Here is a 24,644-nt window from a genome sequence, read left to right as displayed (position 1 = left end):
GAGTGTGTGTGTGTGTGTGTGTGTGTGTGTCTGGTGTGTGTGTGTCTGGTGTGTGTGTGTGTGTGTGTGTGTGTGTGTGTGTGTGTGTGTGTGTGTGTGTGTGTGTGTGTGAGTGTGTGTGTGTGTGTGTGTGTGTGTCTGGTGTGTGTGTGTCTGGTGTGTGTGTGTGTGTGTGTCTGGTGTGTGTGTGTGTGTGTGTGTGTGTGTGTGGACCCTGACTGAGCATGTGCAGAGCAGCAGATTAGCGTTGACCGGGCTGGTCGGCTGCGTGTCCTCAGCTCTCTGACTGTTGACTAGAATATTCTCGGACACAGATCAACCATTCGGGGGAAACTATTGAATTCAAAGAGTTGATTGGCATCGGAGGGAGAGGAGATTATTAATATGAGTTATTGGTTGGGAAGGTTTTTGACTTCGGAGACTTTTATGTGTGGATCGTGTCGTCAGCTGGGAACATGAAACTCAACCGTTTGTAACAGAGTCACTGTTATTTTACAGTCATTGTGTTGTGATGACGTGAAGCTGAATACTAGACCTGATCAGCTATTATGATATCATAAACAGAACTCGTGGAGACTATTCATATTTGAAAGTCATCTAAAAGGCTTTGTTTGGTTGGTGAGTAAAATGGAAGAGGAATATGAACAGTACAGTGCTTCAGAATTTATTAAAGGTAAGTTACACCTAGTATTTTATTGTGATATGTAATAATCATAATGAATGAAACTATTAATGTTGAACCTCACATATATATTCATGACGATCCTGTGGGGTTAAGCAGATGTTAATGAATCCACCGTGAACACTGAGGCTTGTATGATAATGATGTATTGAAAGTGTATGACTTTAATATAGAAATGGCATATTTAGAACTTCAACCTTCAGCCAGTTATAAAGACACAGAGAGTCCTTATCATTGGGTTACAGTTGCTAATAACCTTATGCAGTGCTGTCACTTTACTCAAAGATCACAAAGCCGTGCTATATCATATTTTTAAGTTTATAAGAAATTACTCCATTTCAGAAAGATTTATAATCTGTTACAATACATTATAGTGTTTCCAGCAGGAGCAGGATGCGAACCGTGGCCTCTCGTATCTCAGGTCTGTGCTTTACTGACTGAGTTAAACAGGAAGCCCAAGACCCCTAAAGCAGAGGCTGACATGGTGCGACAGGTCACAGGCTTTAAACGGCCAAAAGCAAGCAAAACAAGATTTCTTAACCTTCCTAAACAGGACCAGGGGCCTGTACTATGAAGCAGGATTTGCTTCGTAGGTAACTTAAGCGTTAACTCTGGGTTCTCCGTCCTACGACGCTGGTTCACTTCTTACCGGGGAAGATCGCCATGGTAACTTACGCTGCAGAGCTAAACTGCTCCGGAGCAGGTTATGTTCCTGATAAGAGATCAACATGGAGAAACACACCGCCGACTGACCAATAACAAAAAACAAGAATCTCGGTGGATCGTGGATCAGGTCTCTTAGGAGAACTAGAGTGTTCAGAGACCGGCAAAACCCTTTTTCTGTCCCTGACGATGTTTTATATGAGAGATACAGATTGTCATTAGAGGGCATGACGTATCTGTGTCAGCGTACAGCCTACTTACCACTATGAATTATGTTTTATATTTATTTGATTTGCTCCCAAGTTCGTTTTAGACCGCCGGGATTGCAGCTGAAAGAATGAGGCTGATATTGATCATACATCACGCCATAAAAAAAAAACATTTCAGCAACACATCCATTTGTTTAAAATCTTTGGCCTTTAATGCGGGAGGACAGCGTGAGAGTTAAAGGGGCGAGAGAGAGGGACGACATGCTTTAAAAGAGGACCGCAGGGTGGATTCAAATGGTAGATGGGGCTCCAACTCTACCACTGAGCTATCAGCACAGTTAGCATATATGTATTCAATCAGTCAGACCTAGTAGTTCCCTTATGATGGGGCAGTCATATCATAAGACTATTAGTGAGTTTTTGCCAGCCGTCCTTCCTGCATTTGGCAGATGAAACATTGCTTTTTGCCTGTATTATATGTTTAACTTCTTCTTATTTCTGTAAGATTATGGTTCGCTCCTCGTACGTGAAATACGCCGCTCCGCTGCCGTAGACTGATCCATGTATGTGATTGGTCAAATGCTGGAAACGCCGCCTCTTGCACGCGCTCATAGCTGGACAGGGAAACCCTGGTTGACTTACTGAGTTGATAACCAGCTTCGTGTGACCGCTTTTAAATTATATATATAATTTAAAAAAAGTTGAGTTGATAACTTGATTTCAGTTATCAGGCTACAACTGTTTATTTTTGGCCTGGTCACACAGGCTTCTCTGGATGGAAACATCTTTGTACACGACAAAAACGACCTTCATATCCAGTATTTTGACAAACATTTTCAGAACCTTATCTCCAAACTGTGTATCACTGACATGAAACCCAAACTGTGTGTTCCACTTGAACTCCCAGCAGCCATCATAATGCAGTGTTGTCTGTCCTGTGTGTTCTACACCAGACCGGCTCTACTTTGCCACTCTACGTGTCAAACCAAAGAATACAGCCACCACACACTACTTCAGCATGGATGAGGAGTTCATATATGAGAGGTAAGACACAGCTCCGCATTCACTCCTAACCCCCCCCCCCCCCCCCCCCTCCACTCCCAGAAACATCTCCACTAACTCTAAACTCTGATGGTCTAACCAGCTTTACCCCCCTCACCTCTGAAGACGTTCACACACTTGTTACATCTAACCGTGCCACCACCTGCTCCCTCGACCCGATTCCCTCCTCTCTTCTCCAAGACATCTCACACGACATCTTGCTATTCCTCACCACCCTGATCAACTCCTCCCTCACCTCAGGTGTCATTCCAGCGGATTTTAAGACGGCCACAGTGAAGCCCCTCTGTGAGGGACCAAGCAGTTAGGCAAGAAGAGTAAGAAGGGAATTTACCAATTTTACCAAAAAAATAATCATTACAACAACATGGTTATAAAGTCTGGGCCCTTAAAAGAGGTCAAACAAACAGACCAAACTTAAGCTCTGAAGATTACCAACTCAAAAATACAACTGACCAGGCTGATCAGACCTGGTTTGACAAACAGGAGGAGACTAACAATAACATGAGTACATAAACTACAAATAACAAAAAAAACAACCCAACCAAATATGTATTCCCAAAAGAAATATAATCTTAATTAACATTAACCAACTATCCATCCATCCATCCATCCATTGTCTACCGCTTATCCTGTATTCAGGATCGCGGGGGGGCTGGAGCCGATCCCAGCTGACATTGGGCGAAGGCAGGGTACACCCTGGACAGGATGCCAGTCTATCACAGGGCCCATTAACCAACTAAATATACTTAATATAATATAAATCAGAAGTCAAACATCTTGGGAGAAAATAAAGCTACCCCCCCGGACACAACTAGTAGTGGTGTCCAATTTGGCCACCTGCCCTATAAATCCTGCACCCCCAACATCACTGCTGTGGGCCGATCAACCGCAACTCTCTCCTGGCTGGACTCCCGGCCTCGGCGACTAAAGCATTGCAGCGTATCCAGAACGCTGCAGCACGCCTTGTCTTCAATCTACCCAAATTCTCCCATGTGACCCCCCTCCTCCGTGACCTCCACTGGCTCCCTGTTGCAGCACGCATCCAAATCAAGACGATGGCACTGGCCTTCAGGACCATCAATAGAACGGCATCCATCTACCTTCAAACACTGGTCAAACCTCATGCCCCGAAGCGAGCACTTCGCTCCTCTACTTCTGCTGGCCGGCTGGTACCACCATCTCTGAAATAAAACAAATGTCGCTCAGCAAAGTCCAGACTCTTCTCTGTTCTGGTCCTCAGTGGTGGAACGAACTCCCGACTAATGTCAGGACAGCAGAGACATTTGCCATCTTCCGAAAAAGACTCAAGACTCACCTGTTCAGACTTCACCTCGACTCTACATAGCATGACCCACTAACACCCTCCCTCGACCCCCCCCCCCCCCCCCCCAAAAAAAATAAAAATTGCACTTCTATGTTCTTACCTATAGCACTTTGATCACAGCATTGTTCTTCAGGTATGTTTGCTGAACAGCTACTACTTTACTCAGACGAGGACCTAACACTTGTTTCTATTTTTTCGCTCTTACTTTATCGGCAATGATACGTTGTGGTTTCTTTCGACAAATGTACTTATTGTAAGTCACTTTGGACAAAAGCGTCTGCTAAATGCCCTCAATGTAATTGTAAATGTAAGCCTCTGTGATGAGCAGCTGGATCCCATCAGTCAGTCCCAGCGATCATGCTGCCACAGAACCTTCAACCCGCCTTGCAAGGCAGTAAGACTTGTCGGTTCTAGCTTGTGTGGTGCCCTGGGTGTACCTCCTGAATAGTCCACATTAAGATTAACAGACATCCCGATCAAACTTAAGAGTCTCTGAAAGGAATCTAAATGTAGGAAGCAGCAGACCACAGAAAGCGTACTCCTATTCCAAGTCCATTAACAACAAAAAAGTATAATCTGCAAAAAGGCGATCGATGGTTTGATGGTATACCATGCAAAAACACCAGTCATATGCATTTATGTACAACACAGAACCAGAATGAATAACTTAGAAGGTAGACCCCAATTTCCATTTCACACCAAAAGAAAAATAATCTTATTTCTAAGGAATGTCCAGATAAAAAAACGTCTTTTGCAACATATATATGCCCCTCCAAGGACCGGTGGCCATTTGTTAAAAAACAGAGGTATTTAAAAAAAGAAACCAACTCAATTTGTTGACTAATGTTGGGACCTCAGCAGTAGGACTACACAATGCGGCCTACAAAAGCCTACACATGCGGTCAGGACAAAGGAACAAAGGAGATACAAAACTACAACCACCATTTTAGTGTCACCTCGCACCTGGGTGCGAAGTGCAACGTCAAACAACTGGTGCCCTATTGGCTGACAACCACAGGTAACCCCAGGGGGTCCCCTGAAGCAACCGTGAGCTATAAATCCCGGCGCCGCCGGAAGAACTTCCTCTCTCCACCGTGACCCACGTTACAACAGGAGGTGAACATTACGTCTGCAGCGTTTCCTTTGTCCTAGGCCACAGTCTTTCCCCCAAACTCGCTGGACGAGCAACAGACTGTTTTACCCCTCTTTTTCTCTACTCGTTTTATTTTTCTTTTGTTTATCATTTTGGATCCTGAGGAGACTGCCGCGACAGCACGACCCTCCTGTTTACCCGCAGAAGGAAGAAAAACACTTTCTTCGTCCCAGCTGCCAGCAGAACGGAACTACGACCCGTTTTTGTCTGAAATCAGCTGACTAAATCGCCGAGCCCCGCGATTTTTATTGTTGCCTGCAGAAGGGAGAAATACTAACTGTTTTCTTCAACTAATTGGATCCGGCGCTAAACGAGCTCTCGCGAACTACCGTCCGTTGCCGGCATCAAGAAACGCCATCACTACCTACCAGTACAGAAAAAAATTAAGGAAGATATAGCAAGATGGAACCTAATCCCTTTCTTTGGCCTATCTTCAAGAATTTAATCTATTAAAATTAGTATATTACCTCGATTATTGTACCTTTTTCAGACCCTACCAATTGAGATTAATCAAAGCCAATTCAACGAGTGGGAAAAAATGCTGTCAAGATATATATGGCAAAGCAAAAGACCAAGGGTCCGTCTCAAAACTCTACAACTGACAAAAGACAAAGGGGGATGGGGTCTGCCCTCTCTCAGAGACTATTACCTGGCAACACAGATAAGAACTATTATATATTGGTGCAACCCAAAATATAATGCTCAATGGAAATCTATTGAAGAGAAAATATGTTCCACCCCAATACAAGCAATTATAGCAGACAATAATCTACAAAATTACATTAACAGTATTGAGAATCCATGGGTGAAATGTACTCTAAAAATGTGGAAAACTATCATAAAAGAATATAAATTAGAAGGAGATATTATGTTTCTTAAATGGTGTGCATATGACTCAGACTTCATTCCTAACCAACTAGACAGTAGATTTAAGGACTGGACACTTAAGGGATTAACAGCTGTATGTAAGGTAATGAAAGGAGGAACAATGCTCAGCTTTGATTCAATCAAAGAGAAATACCTTTTGGAAAAACAGGATTCTATCGGTATCTGCAAATGCGACATTATGTTAATATGACGATGAAAAATGTGTTGGAGATAAATGTTAACTTGATAGAAATTTTTAGGAAAGCATATAACTCTGATGTAAATGGGAGAATAATTTCATGTGCGTACAAAATGCTGTCAAATCTTAAAACACATTCAACTTTATACATTAGGCAAAAATGGGAACAAGAAGGTGGGGTGAATGTATCTGAAGAGGAATGGACAATAATGTGGAGGTTTCATTGGAAATGTTCTAGTTCACAGAAATGGAGGGAATATAACTGGAAGAACTTGATTAGATACTTTATAACACCCTCTCAGAAATCCCACTATGATGGAACACCTCCTATGTGTTGGAGGAACTGCGGTAACCAGCACGCAAACCACTTCCACATTTTTTGGGACTGCCCGATTATCGCAGACTACTGGAAGGGGATACACAATGCCCTACAAGACATTTTCAAAGATGTTCTGCCCTTAGAAATCAAGACTATGTACTTTGGGAATTTAACCATGGCCTGGTTGAAAAAGGACAAATACTTATTGAACATTTTGTTGGTTGCAGCTAAAAAGTCTTTAACCAGGAAGTGGTTATCGCAGGAGAGCCCAACTCTAAATGGATGGATGGACGTCACAATGGACATTTACAAGATGGAAAAGATCACAGCATTTGTCAATCATAAATCAGAGCAATTTACCTCACTCTTTAAAAAGTGGATTCACTTTGTAACGCCCCAAAGGCCTGATTTTGTTTTCACAGAACATTAGTCAATTTACAAACAAACAGACTACTCCCTAACTGTTCTACTGTTCTTTTTACTTGTATTTATTTTAGGTATTGTGTCGGTATGTGTTCCTTTGAGATAATTTTTCAAGCGTACTATTCATGTCATGGAGAGCACACACAGAACCTGTGATGAATGATGTTGAAATGTTTTGACACCAAAATCAATAAAAAAAAAATAAAAAAAAAAATAAAAAAAGAAACGCCATCACCGCACGGGACGGAAACCTCACATCGACGCATCTCACATCGGCAAATGTAAGAGGCTATTTGTCTGGGCAGAAGCAGAGATTCGATAGTGTAGGACATGCTTGTAATTCTTGTTAATGTGTTTTAAGTTTTGATCACGGACCGCCGAGTCCGTTGCTTTCCGTGTTGTATTTGAATGCTGATCGGGTACCCACGCCGCTGGGTTGATTTCTGTAACGCTGTTTTTGACTAAACCTCAGCCATATTCGCGAGCCCAGTAAGCGTCTACTATCAGTTAAGAGCCCGGTCCCGCTGAATGGACGCCAGTTCATTCACGAGCCCCGTGTGATAGTAACACGCCTCCTGAGCCTCAGAATATTGCGCGCGCATTCTCCCCCTCTCTTTGTTTGTGTCCCGCTAACACACACACGCACACATACGCCGCCCCACACGTGTCCTACGCCAGCTGTTTCCGGCGGACGCTAAGGACATAGCTCCATCTGGTGGCTGTACCCGGCCACCTCTCGCTCTCTCTCTCTCGCGCGCGATCCTATCGGACGTCAGTGGCTCCGCCCCTGAACACTGTGAGGAATAGCTCCATCTGGTGGCTGCACCCGGCCATCTCTCCCTCTCTCTCTCGCTCTCTCTCTCTACACACACGCACACACACGCACACACACACACACACACGCACACACACTCCACGTGTGTCTCTCCCTTTGTTTAGCTTAGCTTTGTGTGTTAGGTAGTTAGGTAATAAGGCTTTGTTAATTGCAGTGTTATTGATTGTGATCATTATTACTGATTTTAATAAATCTTATTATATTATAACTAGCGGTCTCTTGTGCTTGTTGTGTATATGTCACTGGATAACAGCAGGTTGTGAAGGCTAGTGTTTGAATTTCACGCCTTTTTAATTGTTCGATTGGTTTTGTACTCAATGATCACGATGATTGGCATGTGAGTATAAAACCTTTATATTGAGACTGAATACAGTTTTAGGTTATCTTTTCCCTGATCCCAGGGTGGTGCCCCGTTTATTCATGATTATATCATGATAATATATTAAATATAATTATTAATACTGATAATCATATTGACATTAATAATTAACTGTTGATAACCAAATCTGCTCCTGCTACATCCCCAGCACTAATTCTGGTAACCGTTTTTGTGCAAATCTGACTGTTCTTGAACTAGTACAAACATATTGTTTTTTTCAGCTGAATTTAATGTAATTCATTGCGTGTCACTGGAGACTTCTACAAGCTGTTTTGATTTGATTCTATATGACTTTATATTTGATTCTTGTCTCTATGTGTTGCAGTTTCTATGCAGACTTTGGGCCCCTCAACCTGGCCATGCTGTACAGATACTGCTGCAAAATCAATAAGAAGTTCAAGGTAACAGAGACGGAGTCCTGCTGTTGACATGCAGCAGTCCTCAACACAAACCAGTATTTTCCAGAGCCAAAGGACCAACTTTTCTAGACTAATAGAAAGCTCTGTGATGTAAATATACAGTAAACATCATGTGGACATTGGGTGTGTCTTTATGGTTCTGATTTTTCATTAACTTTTGCCTTTTTTTTGTCACTTCAGTCCTTCACGATGTCTCGAAAGAAACTGGTCCACTACACCAGCTATGATCAGAAGAAGAGAGCAAATGCTGCCGTTCTCATTGGTGCTTATGCTGTAAATATCTTTTTATTTGTCCATTTTTCCTTCTATTCATACTTGTGTTGTATCCGTCTGTCCTTCTGTCTATTATTTACTCTGCAATATAACTCTTACCTCTAGGTAGTCTATTTGAAAAGAAGCCCAGAAGAAGCCTACAGGACTCTTATCTCAGGAAACAACACGGGCTACCTGCCATTCAGGTAGGCCTAGACCATAGAATTAGAACGCTGGCTGATTAGCCTAAGAATGGTACGCTTCCTCCATTGGAAGAGGTGGATTTCGGCACGGTTCATGCACGCAATGTGGAGATGACGTAGGCTTTGATCGATAGGCCTTCCCCCTCATTATCTCTGTGTTGTACTCGGATCAGTTGCAGATAAAGTTGCAGTCATGTTCTCTGTGTGTTCTCTATTGTGATGACTTTGAGTCTACGTAAAGCCATGCATGTCATATTATGACGTGATGATGTTTGTAGAGGGAACCTTAGGCCCGGTTGGGCTTGGAGCAGTGCGAGTCCACCGATGCAACATAAGATAAGCAGAAGATGATGGATGGATGTAAGGATTCAACTCTCACCTGAACTGTAGATCTTTGCAGATTGGGTTGCATCTTCTCCCTCCACCAACCTGTCTCCCTGCCACGCTTCTCCCTCCACCAACCTGTCTCCCTGCCACGCTTCTCCCTCCACCAACCTGTCTCCCTGCCACTCTTCTCCCTCCACCAACCTGTGTCCCTGCCACGCTTCTCCCTCCACCAACCTGTCTCCCTGCCACTCTTCTCCCTCCACCAACCTGTCTCCCTGCCACGCTTCTCCCTCCACCAACCTGTCTCCCTGCCACGCTTCTCCCTCCACCAACCTGTGTCCCTGCCACTCTTCTCCCTCCACCAACCTGTGTCCCTGCCACGCTTCTCCCTCCACCAACCTGTCTCCCTGCCACGCTTCTCCCTCCACCAACCTGTCTCCCTGCCACTCTTCTGCCACCACCAACCTGTCTCCCTGCCACGCTTCTCCCTCCACCAACCTGTCTCCCTGCCACGCTTCTCCCTCCACCAACCTGTGTCCCTGCCACTCTTCTCCCTCCACCAACCTGTCTCCCTGCCACTCTTCTCCCTCCACCAACCTGTCTCCCTGCCACGCTTCTCCCTCCACCAACCTGTCTCCCTGCCACGCTTCTCCCTCCACCAACCTGTCTCCCTGCCACTCTTCTCCCTCCACCAACCTGTGTCCCTGCCACGCTTCTCCCTCCACCAACCTGTCTCCCTGCCACTCTTCTCCCTCCACCAACCTGTCTCCCTGCCACGCTTCTCCCTCCACCAACCTGTCTCCCTGCCACGCTTCTCCCTCCACCAACCTGTGTCCCTGCCACTCTTCTCCCTCCACCAACCTGTGTCCCTGCCACGCTTCTCCCTCCACCAACCTGTCTCCCTGCCACGCTTCTCCCTCCACCAACCTGTCTCCCTGCCACTCTTCTGCCACCACCAACCTGTCTCCCTGCCACGCTTCTCCCTCCACCAACCTGTCTCCCTGCCACGCTTCTCCCTCCACCAACCTGTGTCCCTGCCACTCTTCTCCCTCCACCAACCTGTCTCCCTGCCACTCTTCTCCCTCCACCAACCTGTCTCCCTGCCACGCTTCTCCCTCCACCAACCTGTCTCCCTGCCACTCTTCTCCCTCCACCAACCTGTGTCCCTGCCACGCTTCTCCCTCCACCAACCTGTCTCCCTGCCACTCTTCTCCCTCCACCAACCTGTCTTTCTCTATATCTCCATGTGTTCACTCCCAAGTCTGAAACCAGACTGATCCTTTCACTTCCAAATGTTGATCATGTGGATGCTAACATAACAACCTGTCTCCCTGCCACTCCCTCCACCACCTGCTGAGGCTTTCAGCTGAAGTTACAACCATCAGTGTTGAAAGTCAGCAGGCTGAAATCCTCCTGTGTTGGATGTGAGGTTTACAGTTTAGACAGCGGCGTGTTAACATTTGAACAAAGTGCTGTAAATCCACAGTGTTGTGCAGGTTGTGGTTAAAGTCAGCAGAGAAGTGGAGAGTTTATAGAACTGTAATCCAACAATGAAAGAGGAGCTAGAGTTTGGTCCACATGAACTGCTGCTCTGCAGACTGTAGTTAGAGTTTTACACATGTGACTTCAGTTGTGTCTGCTGTCATTTAGCAATCAGAAAATAACTGTAAGCCTTCCCACCGCCTTGTCCATGAGTCCATGTCACATGATTTCACACTGAACTAAATGATATTACGACAAACTGAGTATTTCTTGACTTATACATTTGCATTTTAAATTCACAAACATCATGTGTAATTTATGATACAATTCAAACTGAATGAAAAAAAAAACATTTGTCTCTCGCCGATATATTTTCTCTTGAATATGTTTCCATGGAGAATACCAGAAAGGGCATGACTTTGAGTTCAGCTGTGGCACTGTCGCAGGTTGACGTTGGCCCATTGATTGGTTTCCCAGCATCAACAGGTCAGTAAGAGGACAAACGCCATGAGAGAAAGAGAGAGGAGGAGGCACAAACCATGATCCCAAGAGAGTTGTCATCAGTTTTGTATATTAGCAGGCATCAACCACGGATTCTGAAAACTGAAGCCCATGCTGAAGTGTCTTAAACTGTCATTCTCTCTGCAGACCATCAGGGGGCGACTTCTCTCTGGTTGTATAGAAGTCTATGAGAAAATGGTCCTACTTCTCTCTGCAGACCATCAGGGGGCGACTCCTCTCTGGTTGTATAGAAGTCTATGAGAAAATGGTCCTACTTCTCTCTGCTGGCCACCAGGGGGCGACTCCTCTCTGGTTGTATAGAAGTCTATGAGAAAATGGTCCTACTTCTCTCTGCTGGCCACCAGGGGGCGACTCCTCTCTGGTTGTATAGAAGTCTATGAGAAAATGGTCCTACTTCTCTCTGCTGGCCACCAGGGGGCGACTCCTCTCTGGTTGTATAGAAGTCTATGAGAAAATGGTCCTACTTCTCTCTGCTGGCCACCAGGGGGCGACTCCTCTCTGGTTGTATAGAAGTCTATGAGAAAATGGTCCTACTTCTCTCTTGATGTATTACCTCAGTAAACATTGTAAACATGAGTTTATGGTCTCAATCTCTAGTTTCAAGTCTTCTTCAGTCCAGCATGATGTTCATTTAGTACATTATGGTCCATTTAGAGTCCAACAGAAGTTTCTGCCTTGCGATTGATAGGTCGATACCATCATCTGGTCTGGGACGTACTCGTGTTTCCGTCTTACATCTTTAAATCTTTCACAGGGTGTTTTCACTTCATGGGAGTTAATTGTAACTTTGATTCCCCTAAAAATGTCTAATTCAATGTTGGGTTATTTAGCTCCACCCTCTGGTGTCTGGTTGCAAAACTGCTGTAATTACATTAAAATACAAATGCAAAAGTATGAACATTGAAAAGCAAATTCTGTCCAACACAAAAACTCGATGAACAGGATCAATATCAGTGTGTAAATGAGCAACTACTAGTAAACTGACCTTGGTGTGTGTGTGTGTGTCCACGTGTGTGTGTTTCCACGTGTGTTGGTGTGTGTGTGCATGTGTGTATCCACGTGTGTGTGTGTCCTACAGAGATGCGGCAGTGGGAGAGTGCTCCTTCAACCTGACTGTCCTTGACTGCTTACAAGGAATACACAAGGTAAACAACAATAAAACCGCAGTGATTAGTAACTTAAGTTACTAACTTAAATTCAGTTACTTAGGCTACTTAAGTTACTAACTTAAATTGCCTCCAAAAGAAGAAAAAAGAACAAAGACGAAGTCTACACTAAGTTTGATGAAGATATTTTACCGATGCATTGAATTGAAACAAGAAAAAACAAAAATTAAAATACCAAAATGATTAGCCCCCAATTAATAGTCCAAAGTGTAACCTTTCTGACAACAACCTCTTGTGGTAGTTCCTAACGAGGTTGGCACATGTCTCTTTGGGGATCTGAGCCCTGTCTTTTTTGGCAAATGGTTCCAGCTCATACAAACTGCGTGGTTTTCAAGCATGAATATTGACCTTGAGCTCCTGCCACAGATTCTCAATAGGATTGAGATCTGAGAGGGCTACTCCAGGACCTTGAGTTTGGTGGCCGTCAAAAGGTTTTGGACCAATTTTGATGTATGTGTTGGGTCACTGTCTTGCTGGAAGACCCAGCGGGGACCTAAAGCTAGACTGGCAGCAGATTTCTTTACATTATCCTTTAAAATGTCAAAAGTTCGATGACAAAGAAGCAGCAAAACAGTTTGAAGGTCTCTGCCTTCCTTCGCCAAACAAAGGGCACACTCACACCAGGGCCATTCGTTAAGTACCATGCATCGGCACGATTGCCCCTCCACAGGGGTCCCCAGCCGACTTGCAATCACACTGCTCCACCCAAATGGGCCTCGGCCTGATTGCCTGTTGTTGGCAACGATAAACTCACGAAATCAAGGCGGCCACACCCAGGGCATGATGGGAAACGCCTGGCTGTCACCTCATCTAAGAGCTGATTGGACAGCAACAATGTGGATAATTATAATCAGAAACATTATTTATATAACACTTGTGAAAATTAGCATTTACAGCGTACTTCACAAGGCAGACATAATGAGAAGAAAGGAGCGAATAAAATCCCAGATAGGCTATACACACATTTCCACAAACAAATATAAATAAATCTGAACGTGGTTGCAAACTACAGGTAATCTCAGGGCTGCCAAGCCTCACGCTTTGAGTGTGACAGTGACGCAATTTGACCCATTCTCACACCCAGGCCCGGTTCCAGAACAGAATGCCTTGGGGTGCATCTGAAATTACAGAGGGTGCACCAGTACTAAAACCAGCTACCCAGCTTCAGTTCAGACTTCGCTTTTATACACACAGGCCTCTCTACCATAGACAAGCACTTCTGCGTAGTTCTACTGACATGTTGGGACTGCGCGCATTTTGCACATGACACACGACGCGGCCGGCCACCGGCCGCCGAAGGCTATCACAGCAGCGCTGATATAGAGCGACAACATTGCGACCTCGAGCGTGATATTACTTTATACAACAGTTATATTTCGTAAAATGTACTGTTAATAATAATAATAATTGACAATAGATTGTGATTTGTTTGTTTATTTAATCATATAAACGGATGAAATTGCTTCCGCCAACAAAAATAGATCCCCACTGAGCGGACTGTTGCCAAGCAACATATAAACAAAACACCATACATAAATGCGGAGTGATTTTGACAGTTTGGTGAACAGTCAGAGTGATGTTGGAAGCTCATATCTCAACGGTATTTAATGGAAATTGTCACAAGTTTAACTACAATTTGTTTTGTGAGCAAGTATTTTATTATTTTTATCATATTTCTAAAAATGAAAATCTTTTTTTTTTTTTTTAATTGAGGGTGCAAACTATTTTTTTGGGGGTGCAATGCATGCTTATGCACCCCCGTAGAACCGGGCCTGCTCACACCACACGCCACACTTGACATTTCTCACGCTTATATTTCCCCATTCAATACTCTATTTTTTTTTCTCGTGATAATAAACTTTGGTCCTCGCGGCTTGCCGTAGTTCGAGTAACTCTGATTGACTGACCGAGATAACCAATCCATCAGTCCTTTGTGCCTCTAACCAACCACAGAAGGCACCACGCAATATAAACCAATCAGAAGCAACGTAAGGCGGGTCTTGGCGTCTCTAACCATCTTTCACACACAACCGCGCCGACATTTAAAACTACACAAAAATACTTGAGTGTAATTAGTACGCCTAGTGATGGGCCGTTATCGGTGTTAACGTGCTGCGTTGACGCGAGACTCTTATCGGGCGATAAAAAAAAAAATATCGCCGTTTATCTATTCTTAAAGTTGGGTTGGGAGCTGGGTCTATTCGGCCCGCGAAGGAATATTTACTGGCCCTTTTAGTGGAAAAAACATTCAAACATGCTGGCCGTATAGTGGCCGATATGAGCTGCCCTCTCTCATCTCCGCGCAGCAGTGTAGACTTGCTCCGCAAGACGCGCGGCCACAGCAATCCTCACCGTGCGCCCCCGCTACGTTCGTCTTCGTGTACTTTACGTGCTTGATGTTGTTCTGATAACCGTCCGCCTCGTTGAACCACCACGATGTCGCTTTCTACTTTGAAAACTCGGCAAGTTGACACTGTATTTTGATAAGCTGTGCAGACTCGTTGTGTGAGCGGAACCGGAACCGTTACTTTTATTGAATATCCTGAAGTATGACACACTGCTGCTGCTGAGACATAAATCCTTAAAAATGCAAGGTTGGTTTTATTTCAAACATTCTATCAACACAGATATGTACATCGATAGTCTGCCGTTACAATTGATTTGCCTCGGGTCCACTGTGGAGTGGGCAAGACTGTTTTTAATGCCATGCTAACTAGAACCATTGACTTGCGCTAGCCATAGCATAAGCGAACTCGGCAACTAGAAGAACTGAATGAAATTTCTTGAAAACGTCTCCAGACGTCTAGAACACACCGGCTGACTTGGAAAATAGGTCTTAGGTCCAAAATTACGAACTATCCCTTTAAGGCCTTTAAGAACAGAACACAACTCGTCTCTTTGTTTCCCCTCAAATAATGTCAGTAACGGCGTTCAAGCACTCCTTCACAATTGTCCCATCACTAAATGTTTTTTTATGTTGCCCTAAAATCCACGATACGTTCAGCGAACATTCGTTGACACGTTGCTGGGCTGTAAATGAATGCATGATGAGTTGGGTAGATCTGTCATATTGGCCTTGCAGTTTGGTTATTGTGCGTGCCCTCAGCACGGACTTCAGTGGATAACTTTGCTCAAAATATCTGTGCTTTGTTTCGTAGCGGCGCTTCACATCGCCGCTTTTGATTAATGCCACGTTTTCGGAGCATATGAGGCACACGGGTTTGGAACTGCCATCGCTGTCTCTCTCTTTTCTCTTGCTCTCTCTGGTGCGCTGAGGGTAAACAAACTATTTGATTGGTTCAATTCAGTGAAGTCATTAGGCGCGTATCCAATCATGCATGCGCATGCATTTGCCACGCATAACCAGGCATTCTGGGATAAAAACGTCAGAAACACTGGTGATAACTTCCCTTTGCGACATGTCACATGGCTTTAAAATAAACATGTCAAGTTCCCACCACGTCAAGTCGGACACAGGTGCACTTCACGGCCTTTTTAAAAAAAAACTTTATTAATAATTATATACATAACAAAAACTGTTGAGCCAGGGGAAACTTCACGGACTTTGCACAAAGAATATGTTCTACCCAGTGGCGCTGGCTTTCTTCGTCGCTGACGAATTCGAGCCGAGGCATTTGAAGTCCCGTTGTTGACGGAGGCTGAGGAAATTTCTCACGTGGGAAATACCACGTGATAATTCTAACCAACTAGGGCAACGTTGAGGGGAGTGTCTTATTGTCTTAGTGTCACTTATTTCAGACCATCTGCACAGAAAAGCATGCGGAGGGAGGTACCTGGAGATACCGCAAGTTTTTAAAGCCATGTGACATGTCGCAAAGGGAAGTTATCACCAGTGTTTCTGACGTTTTCATCCCAGAATGCCTGGTTTTGCGAGGCAAATGCATGCGCATGCATGATTGGAAACGCGCCTATTGTCGTATTAACTGGAGTAGCTGCGCCCACTGTAGCCGCGACTGTTGAAAAAAAAGATAATGCTCTATGAAAATGATCTATTCTCGTGAATTCATCAGAGATTGGTCATGGGTCCGGACAGAACCATCAATTGGTCCGGACCCGGACCGCGGTCCACCATTTGGGGATGCCTGGTATAAATCATCGTTAAAACGGGCCAAATCGATGTTAAAAAACGCATCATGGTACTAAAGTCTCACTCTTGTCATTTTCTGAAACTTGGCAGCCCTGGGTAATGTACAGATCGCATCTAACAGGATTATCTGACCAGACCACAGCGTTTAGGCTCCGCCTCCTGCTGCTGACACCTGAGCTCTTCTACTTTCCAGACGAGTAGCCGCTCATTTCCAACCAGCCTAATCTTTTCAACCATCACATAAATTCCTCCCAGCGCTATGGTCCACCTCCTGTCCTCTTTTACTGGGGACGACCTTTCAGCCTGACTTAAACTGTCCTGTCTCTCTCCCCCAGGCATTACAGCATGGCTTCTTAAACTTTGAAGGTTTCGATGTGGAGGCATATGAACATTATGAGGTAAGAGCACACAGACACTAATCATCATCATCAAAAGACACAAATAATGATAATCATAAAACAAACGTACAGGGCGAGTGAAAACCATCTGTGGGGCTGATCACACCTCTTCTACGGCGCCACCTTTTATTCCGTTTCATCAGCTGAGTCTCACCTTTCTCCAATATCTCGTTAGGCCCAGGCAGCCAATCAAATGCAGCAAGAGGCAGGCTTCACTACATAACCACTTCCTTCCTGAAACATTATTATTAATGAATAAATAATGAATTAATATCAGAATATACAATGATAATTAATAACTCAACCGACCACGACGCAGTAAGGCAGACCTGGATATACCGCACGCCGTAGGCCTTTATTTTGTACCATACCGGACCAGTGTCATCGGTGTCAGAATGGTTGGTTATGGTTATGATGATGTTGTTGTTATTGTTGAATGTTCATCTACTGGTTCACTACCTGCAGGCTATTACCTGATGTTTGTATCCTATGCACCGAGTGCTATGTTTGACCATTAGACATCACTGAGTGCTCTCTCATGCCTTCACACAGTCACTACATCTCTTAGGTTCTTTATTTCCCTACGAGGTGATGTCATGCACCGACATCATCCACACCTGCTCGTTGGGACTTTATACCTGAGATTGCATTGGAAGAGAAAAATAAGCTTTGTTCCACGCTGGACGGCAACGCATTCAACAGAACTAGCAAAGAGCTGTGTACATAACAGTGGTGACGTCATCGTCACTGACTGAATGCGTCACATTATACGAACCAAAGCAACATTAAAAAGGTGAAGTCTTGCTCTTTGGACTTCCTTTGTAATGGAGGCCTTGTGCTTGTATCTGTAGGAGGTGAGACACTACAGGATGCTTCACAAATCACCTCATATCATTGTATAAACCGCACCAACGTGGATCGAGCCACTGATCAACAGACAACCTGCCGCTTCCTGGTAGCTGCCACAGCCGGTTGGTCACAGATATAATACCATAGACCCAGGGCTGGACTGGCCATCGGGCAATTCGGGCATTTGCCCAAATCCGGCCCGCAAGAGCAAAGTGTCCGGCCCGTGCGGACCCAGTGAGACTATGCAATAACCTGCTGAAATAAACAGTTCTGTAAAGTTGGAAATATATTCACAGATTCGGGATCAATAAATCTGAAGAGAAACGTTTTCAAACACAAATGATGCCTCTTCCCCACCGTAATATCATAGACTACGAGCTACAAGGACCAAAACCCAGATTTTTACATAAATAAGCCGTCCAGTCTGGACGGAGAACATTGATTTCTATGTGCAGCCGGCAGCCCACGGGTGCTCAGGGACCGTCTGCAAATTACAAGACAAAAGCAAGACGGTGCAAACAAAAACCATTAACTCCACTGTTATACAATCTTGTTTTCCTCTTGTGCACCACTTGCTGTAGTGCTGTTGTTTTTTGTTGTTGATCAAAATATTCTCCAGGGGCATTCAAATAAATAAATCGTTGATATTGGACTTATTTTCTTTCAAGTGTACATTTTTATCTGTCCCTCAACACAGGCTATGACTACTACTACTATCTTCTACTACAACCAACTACCACTGGTAGTACTAATCATTACAATAATAATATTTCAAATAATAGCAGCAACAATAATAACATTTGCACATAAAACAATGTTTAGTGATCCAATGAAAAAAAACAGACAATTTGGCCCTCGACTTGGCAACCTGGGCATAATTTGTCCCTCAGTGAAAACTAATTGGGGAACCCTGGAAGGCTCAGCACTGTGTTTTAGTCATTTTTGTTTTCATCTTTTCTTGAATGCTTAAACTCCTCAACCCCATTTAGTATGTCAACATTTTGTATTAGTACCAGCAGTTTGTAAGAAATTGGTCAGTAATTGATGTCATATTTTGGTTCTCAAAATTCACCAAATTGATGCATTAAAATTAAATCTATTAAAATGTTTCTCCCGGGGGGGCATGTCCCCGGACCCCCCTAGAAGATCGCAAGACCCCCCACAATAGAATCCTATGGGAAACACTGCTATTGGTACACAAAACTGGTAGATCGGCCCCTTAGTCATGATTAATTCTGGGCTGGACCAATTACAGCCGAGGGGCGATGCCCGACAGTGTACAAGCATTGTCACAAAAAAGTTTGTTCATAGGCTTCATTGTCTTTCCATCGATACCTGGTGGGCCGGTCTCGGCTGAAAATGTCCGGGCCAATTTTTGGTCCCAGTCCAGCCCTGCATAGACCCATAATGCAGCGGGAACATGTGTTTAGGAAGACGTAAACGGCATGTAAACGTAAAGGTGGATAAACTCATTTACAGGTGCGTAAACGGTCTAGCCTCCACTACAGCCCTGGCCAAGGTGGAGCTCATTTTAACTCCTGACATACTGTTCAGTGTTTCATCTGTAACTGCCTCGTATTTTCTAAACTGACCGTTGGTTATATAGAGACGTTTTAAAAACAACTGTGGTGAGGTTAAAATGTAGGATACAGTTTTTCCAAAGCATGAAATGGAAACACTCAAGTAAAGTTCAAGTGCCTGAAATTTGTACTTCAATAACTAAGTAACTAAACCCACAAACCCCCCCTTTTCAGCTAAAAGGGATCTACAGCTCTCTTTAAGCTGCCTTTTCCTTGTGGGAGTATCATTGTTTTTTCATCACTGTAAAAGTAATGGGGACAGAAAGTCTGTCAGTATGTGTCCTCCTCTGAAGCCGGATCAGACCATGTTATGTGTACGACGCGCCACAGGAGCTCACAGCGTTCTGAACAAGACAGAAAGCCTGAAGTTGCTCACACGAGACCACCATTGTCATCAACATGTTGTTGTTGTATGATGCACGGCAACTTCGCTTGAAGAGTCGTGTGAATGTGTGCGATGACCCGGTCATCTTCCATTGTTGTCTTGTTCAGATTGGAAGCGGACGACTCGCTCTACCTCTGAGCCGAGCACACAACAAAGCAAGAGAGTGATTCTACCAGTGATTCTTCCTCCCTCAGTCACACAGCTCAGCTGCTTTTCTCTCTGTGTTTTCAGCGAGTAGAAAACGGGGATATGAACTGGATCATCCCAGGAAAACTTCTGGCATTCGGCAGTCCTCACCCTCACAGTAAGATAGAGATTGGTAAGTCAGACTCAAAGGGTTACCAAGACCCTGCCCTGACTTTTGTTATGTCCCCACAAAAATAGAGACCCATTTCATTGAAGTACTTATTTTGAAGTCAGCATGAGGCTGTGACAAAGCTGTATTCTGATTGAAGGTTAAACACTTCCTGTTCACTGCCAATTAATTGTTTGTGCTATAAGTCAGGTCCAGAGCAGTGTAAAGGTCTCATGTTATTACTTGAAAGTGCTAATCCTCAGTGATAATACATGTGGTGATTGTTTTCCAGGTTATCCTCTCCATGCACCAGAGGCCTATTTTGCATACTTTTGGCAAAATGACATCACAGCAGTGGTCCGTTTAAACAGGAAGTTGTATGACAGTAGGCGGTTTGAGGATGCAGGATTCGAGCACCATGACCTCTTCTTCCCGGATGGGACCACGCCCTCTGACCTCATCATCAGGCGCTTCCTGTTCATGTGTGAAAGTACTGAAGGAGCTGTGGCTGTGCATTGTAAAGGTAGAGTGGATTTGTGGGTGTAGTTTGTCTTTGTCGTTGTCCCACTCAAAGACTATCCTGCAGAACAAACTCCCATACGTAGAGTCGAGTAGTGTGTTGAGTCCAAGTGTTGAGTCCTTTCCTTTATTTGTCTTTTTAATCATTTCACCCGATCACAGCTGGCCTGGGCCGTACAGGGACTCTGATTGGTTGCTACCTGATGAAGCACTTCCGGTTCACTGCAGCTGAGGCCATTGCATGGATCAGAATTTGCCGACCTGGATCCGTCATCGGCCCCCAGCAGAACTTCTTAGAGGAGTGAGTTTCCCTCTCAGTCGTGGTGCCACACTAGGAACAGCTGCTTCCCTGGTGAGATGGCTTTGAGGATCAATCAAACCATTCTGGACTTTACAATGGCACTAACCAGATCATTTTTTTGACACTTGTTTCTCTATAGAGGCCAATGAAGTAGAATTCCTTGTACCTCTTTAGAGAAACAAGTGTAAAAATATATATCAGTAGGCTGAATGAACCTCTTCAATATACTAACCAGATCAGTTCTACTCTTTAGAATGATCCTTTCACTTCCAAATGTTGATCATGTGGATGCTAACATAACAACCTGTCTCCCTGCCACTCCCTCCACCACCTGCTGAGGCTTTCAGCTGAAGTTCCAACCATCAGTGTTGAAAGCCAGCAGGCTGAAATCCTCCTGTGTTGGATGTGAGGTTTACAGTTTAGACAGCGGTGTGTTAACATTTGAACAAAGTGCTGTAAATCCACAGTGTTGTGCAGGTTGTGGTTAAAGTCAGCAGAGAAGTGGAGAGTTTATAGAACTGTGTTCCAACAATGAAAGAGGAGCTAGACTTTGGTCCACATGAACTGCTGCTCTGCAGACTGTTAGAGTTTTACACATGTGACTTCAGTTGTGTCTGCTGTCGTTAAGCAATCAGAAAATAACGATATAACCTAATGCATCAGTAATTAAATAAATCTTACGTAAATAAAGTATTCTGTGCCAGTAACAGGCGATTTTTCTAGAGAGCAATCGCAAACAGCATTAACACTTTATGTAATGCTATATGTAATAAATATAGTGGATGAACTTTGAAATTTGATCAAGTCGGAAGTGCTACTCAAAGGATTTTGGGGACTTATTATTATTAGAGTTATTTTGCACTTTATCTGACTAAAGTACTGAGGTCAGTGTCCAGTGTTGTCTGCTCTGTGTAGGAAGCAGCACAGTCTGTGGATCCAGGGCGACATCCATCGCTCCAAACAGAAGCTCATTCAGCAGAGACTGAGTCGACGGCAGCAGCTACAGCAGCAGCAGCTTCCAAGCCTGGGCTCTGAGGAAGGCAAACAGGAAGCCATGTCCCACCTGCTCTCCAGCATGGATGACCTGTCAATCAACACCACCCTTCACAAGTCACACAGCTTGGATGAGGTGAGGGGCGGGATTTCATCATCAGGATATCATTGTTTAAAACTATTGATGAATGATGTCATTTCTATTTACAGAGATGCCTTCACATTTTATTTGTCAATTTGAAAACAGTTTTCTTTTCTCCTGATAATCCTCCTTTTGCATGTATGCGTGTATAGAATAAGTGCCAGGAAGACCGTCCGACTCAGGGAGACAAACTGAGAGCACTGAAGGGAAAACGACCTCCTAGATCAGCCTCCTCCTCCTCCTCAAGGTACAGGCTTAATGTAACTTACATCAGGGCAGGGATCAAGGGGCAACTGGCCATATGGCATATGGGCACCATCCCGGTGGGCCCAAACATATCTGGTCAATCCCATTGGTTGATACAATTGGCATTCACTCATGGGCTGTCAATCAAGCTAATGAGTCAGGTGAGATGGAGTCAACCTCTGGAAAAACGTTCCGTTGATGCTGAGAAACATTTAAATCAGTAGGCTGCCCAATAAGACAGAGTATTAGGGTCATTGTAGGTTAAAAAAAAAACCTCAACAAAACGGAGCCGGGCAATATTCTGTGAAAAAAACGTTAGTAAATCAACATAATGTAGGCAGAAACATCATGGAATGAAAAACGGGGGCAGTCCTGGTCCTGTTCACACTACAGTTCCAACCTTCAGTGACATGTTCATTGATGCTTCCACACAGAAAGTACTCTATTGTTCATCCTGCATACATGCTGTTATTTTGGTTCATTTCAATAATCCCATCATGTTACGAGTGTTAACTATACTTAATGGTTTGGAATATATCAAACCTACGTTGTAAAAAAATACATGTCCCTTTGTGTTTCTTACTCAGATCCAACCTGTCCAAGGCCTCCATTCTCCCGCCCCCTAAGTCCCCTAAAGTCCCCATCTCCATCTCCTCCTCCTCCTCTGCTTGTAAGAAGCTGGTCCGAAGCCCGCCGTCCTTCACCATGCAGGTCAAGAGGTGAGTGTTCGGAAACAGGTAACTCACACTGCTTCGTATTACTTCTCAAGTCATCCTCCAGATTCAATGTACACAGGAGAGAGCCTCAATGGCATGATTCAATAAAATAATCTCTCTCTCTCTCTCTCTCTCTCTCTCTAGTCCCTTCAGCCTCAGTCTGTTCAGCACGAGGCCTGCTGCCGTTCGCTGACTCCACAGTTCAGTCGAGTCGAGCCAGACTACCAACACGTTATGTTTTATATGTTATATTTGTCTAACAAAGCAGGTATTTGCATAATCAAGAGTTTTGTAGAGCCAATAATAGATTAACTGTGCATCAAAGATAATAGAGAAACAATACAGAAGAGGGCTTATCCATGAAGCAACACTGAATTCAGAGGAACACATTTATGTAGACATTTCAGAACCTCCTTTTTTTGTTGCTGGCTAAAACAAACTCCTGAAGACGGTTTGGCTCGGTTCCATACACACTTACAGTGGGTACGGAAAGTATTCAGACCCCTTTACATTTTTCACTCCGTTTCATTGCAGCCATTTGCTAAAATCAAAAAAGTTAATTTCATTTCTCATTACTATACACTCAGCACCCCATCTTGACATAAAAAAAAACTGAAATGTAGACATTTTTGCAAATTTATTAAAAAAGAAAAACTGAAATATCACATGGTCATAAGTATTCAGACCCTTTGCTCGGTATTGAGTAGAAGCCCCCTTTTGAGCTAGTACAGCCATGAGTCTTCTTGGGAATGATGCAACAAGTTTTTCACACCTGGATTTCGGGATCCTCTGCCATTCTTCCTTGCAGATCCTCTCCAGTTCTGTCAGGTTGGATGGCGGACAGCCATTTTCAGGTCTCTCCAGAGATGCTCAATTGGGTTTAGGTCAGGGCTCTGGCTGGGCCAGTCAAGAATGGTCACAGAGTTGTTCTGAAGCCACTCCTTTGTTATTTTAGCTGTGTGCTTAGGGTCATTGTCTTGTTGGAAGGTGAACCTTCGGCCCAGTCTGAGGCCCTGAGCACTCTGGAAGAGGTTTTCTTCCAGGATCTCTCTGTACTTGGCTGCATTCATCTTTCCTTCAATTGCAACCAGTCGTCCTGTCCCTGCAGCTGAAAAACACCCCCATAGCATGATGCTGCCACCACCATGTTTCACTGTTGGGATTGTATTAGGCAGGTGATGAGCAGTGCCTGGTTTTCTCCACACATACCGCTTAGAATTAACGCCAAAAAGTTCAATCTTAGTCTCATCAGACCAGAGAATCTTATTTCTCATAGTCTGGGAGTCCTTCATGTGTTTTTTGGCAAACTCTATGCAGGCTTTCATATGTCTTGCACTGAGGAGAGGCTTCCGTTGGGCCACTCTGCCATAAAGCCCCGACTGGTGGAGGGCTGCAGTGATAGTTGACTTTGTGGAACTTTCTCCCATCTCCCTACTGCATCTCTGGAGCTCAGCCACAGTGATCTTTGGGTTCTTCTTTACCTCTCTCACCAAGGCTCTTCTCCCACGATTGCTCAGTTTGGCTGGACGGCCAGGTCTAGGAAGAGTTGTGGTCGTCCCAAACTTCTTCCATTTAATGATTATGGAGGCCACTGTGCTCTTAGGAACCTTGAGTGCTGCAGAAATT

At 44.3% G+C, this 24,644-nt stretch overlaps 1 protein-coding gene and 1 long non-coding RNA gene across 4 annotated transcripts; both read left to right on the top strand.

The window, feature by feature from the left end:
* The first annotated feature begins 257 nt into the window (after nt 1-257).
* LOC311012795 (dual specificity protein phosphatase CDC14AB-like) lies at nt 258-22,582 on the top strand. Of its 3 annotated transcripts, none has more exons than XM_084008495.1 (12): nt 258-673; nt 2,508-2,598; nt 8,441-8,516; nt 8,715-8,796; nt 8,913-8,992; nt 12,399-12,465; nt 16,930-16,992; nt 20,038-20,125; nt 20,394-20,624; nt 20,783-20,921; nt 21,837-22,050; nt 22,209-22,582. In XM_084008495.1, the coding sequence occupies exons 1-12, from the start codon at nt 641-643 to the stop codon at nt 22,524-22,526; spliced, it is 1,482 nt and encodes a 493-aa protein (XP_083864621.1). In that variant the 5' UTR covers nt 258-640; the 3' UTR covers nt 22,527-22,582. The 3 variants fall into 3 exon arrangements, with proteins under 3 accessions (XP_083864621.1, XP_083864620.1, XP_083864622.1); XM_084008494.1 differs by having other exon boundaries at nt 8,715-8,807; nt 22,209-22,581; XM_084008496.1 differs by lacking the exons at nt 8,441-8,516; nt 8,715-8,796; nt 8,913-8,992 and having other exon boundaries at nt 22,209-22,581.
* A 245-nt stretch (nt 22,583-22,827) lies between these two features.
* On the top strand, nt 22,828-23,445 carry LOC311013061. The gene is made up of 2 exons (XR_014597103.1): nt 22,828-23,021; nt 23,163-23,445. It is a non-coding gene; the product is annotated as an uncharacterized lncRNA (long non-coding RNA).
* The last annotated feature ends 1,199 nt before the right edge of the window (nt 23,446-24,644 follow it).

This window comes from Eutrigla gurnardus (genome assembly GCF_963514095.1).
Source record: "Eutrigla gurnardus genome assembly, chromosome: 4".
Lineage (NCBI taxonomy): Eukaryota > Metazoa > Chordata > Actinopteri > Perciformes > Triglidae > Eutrigla > Eutrigla gurnardus.
This window is presented reverse-complemented; position numbering and strand designations above follow the sequence as displayed.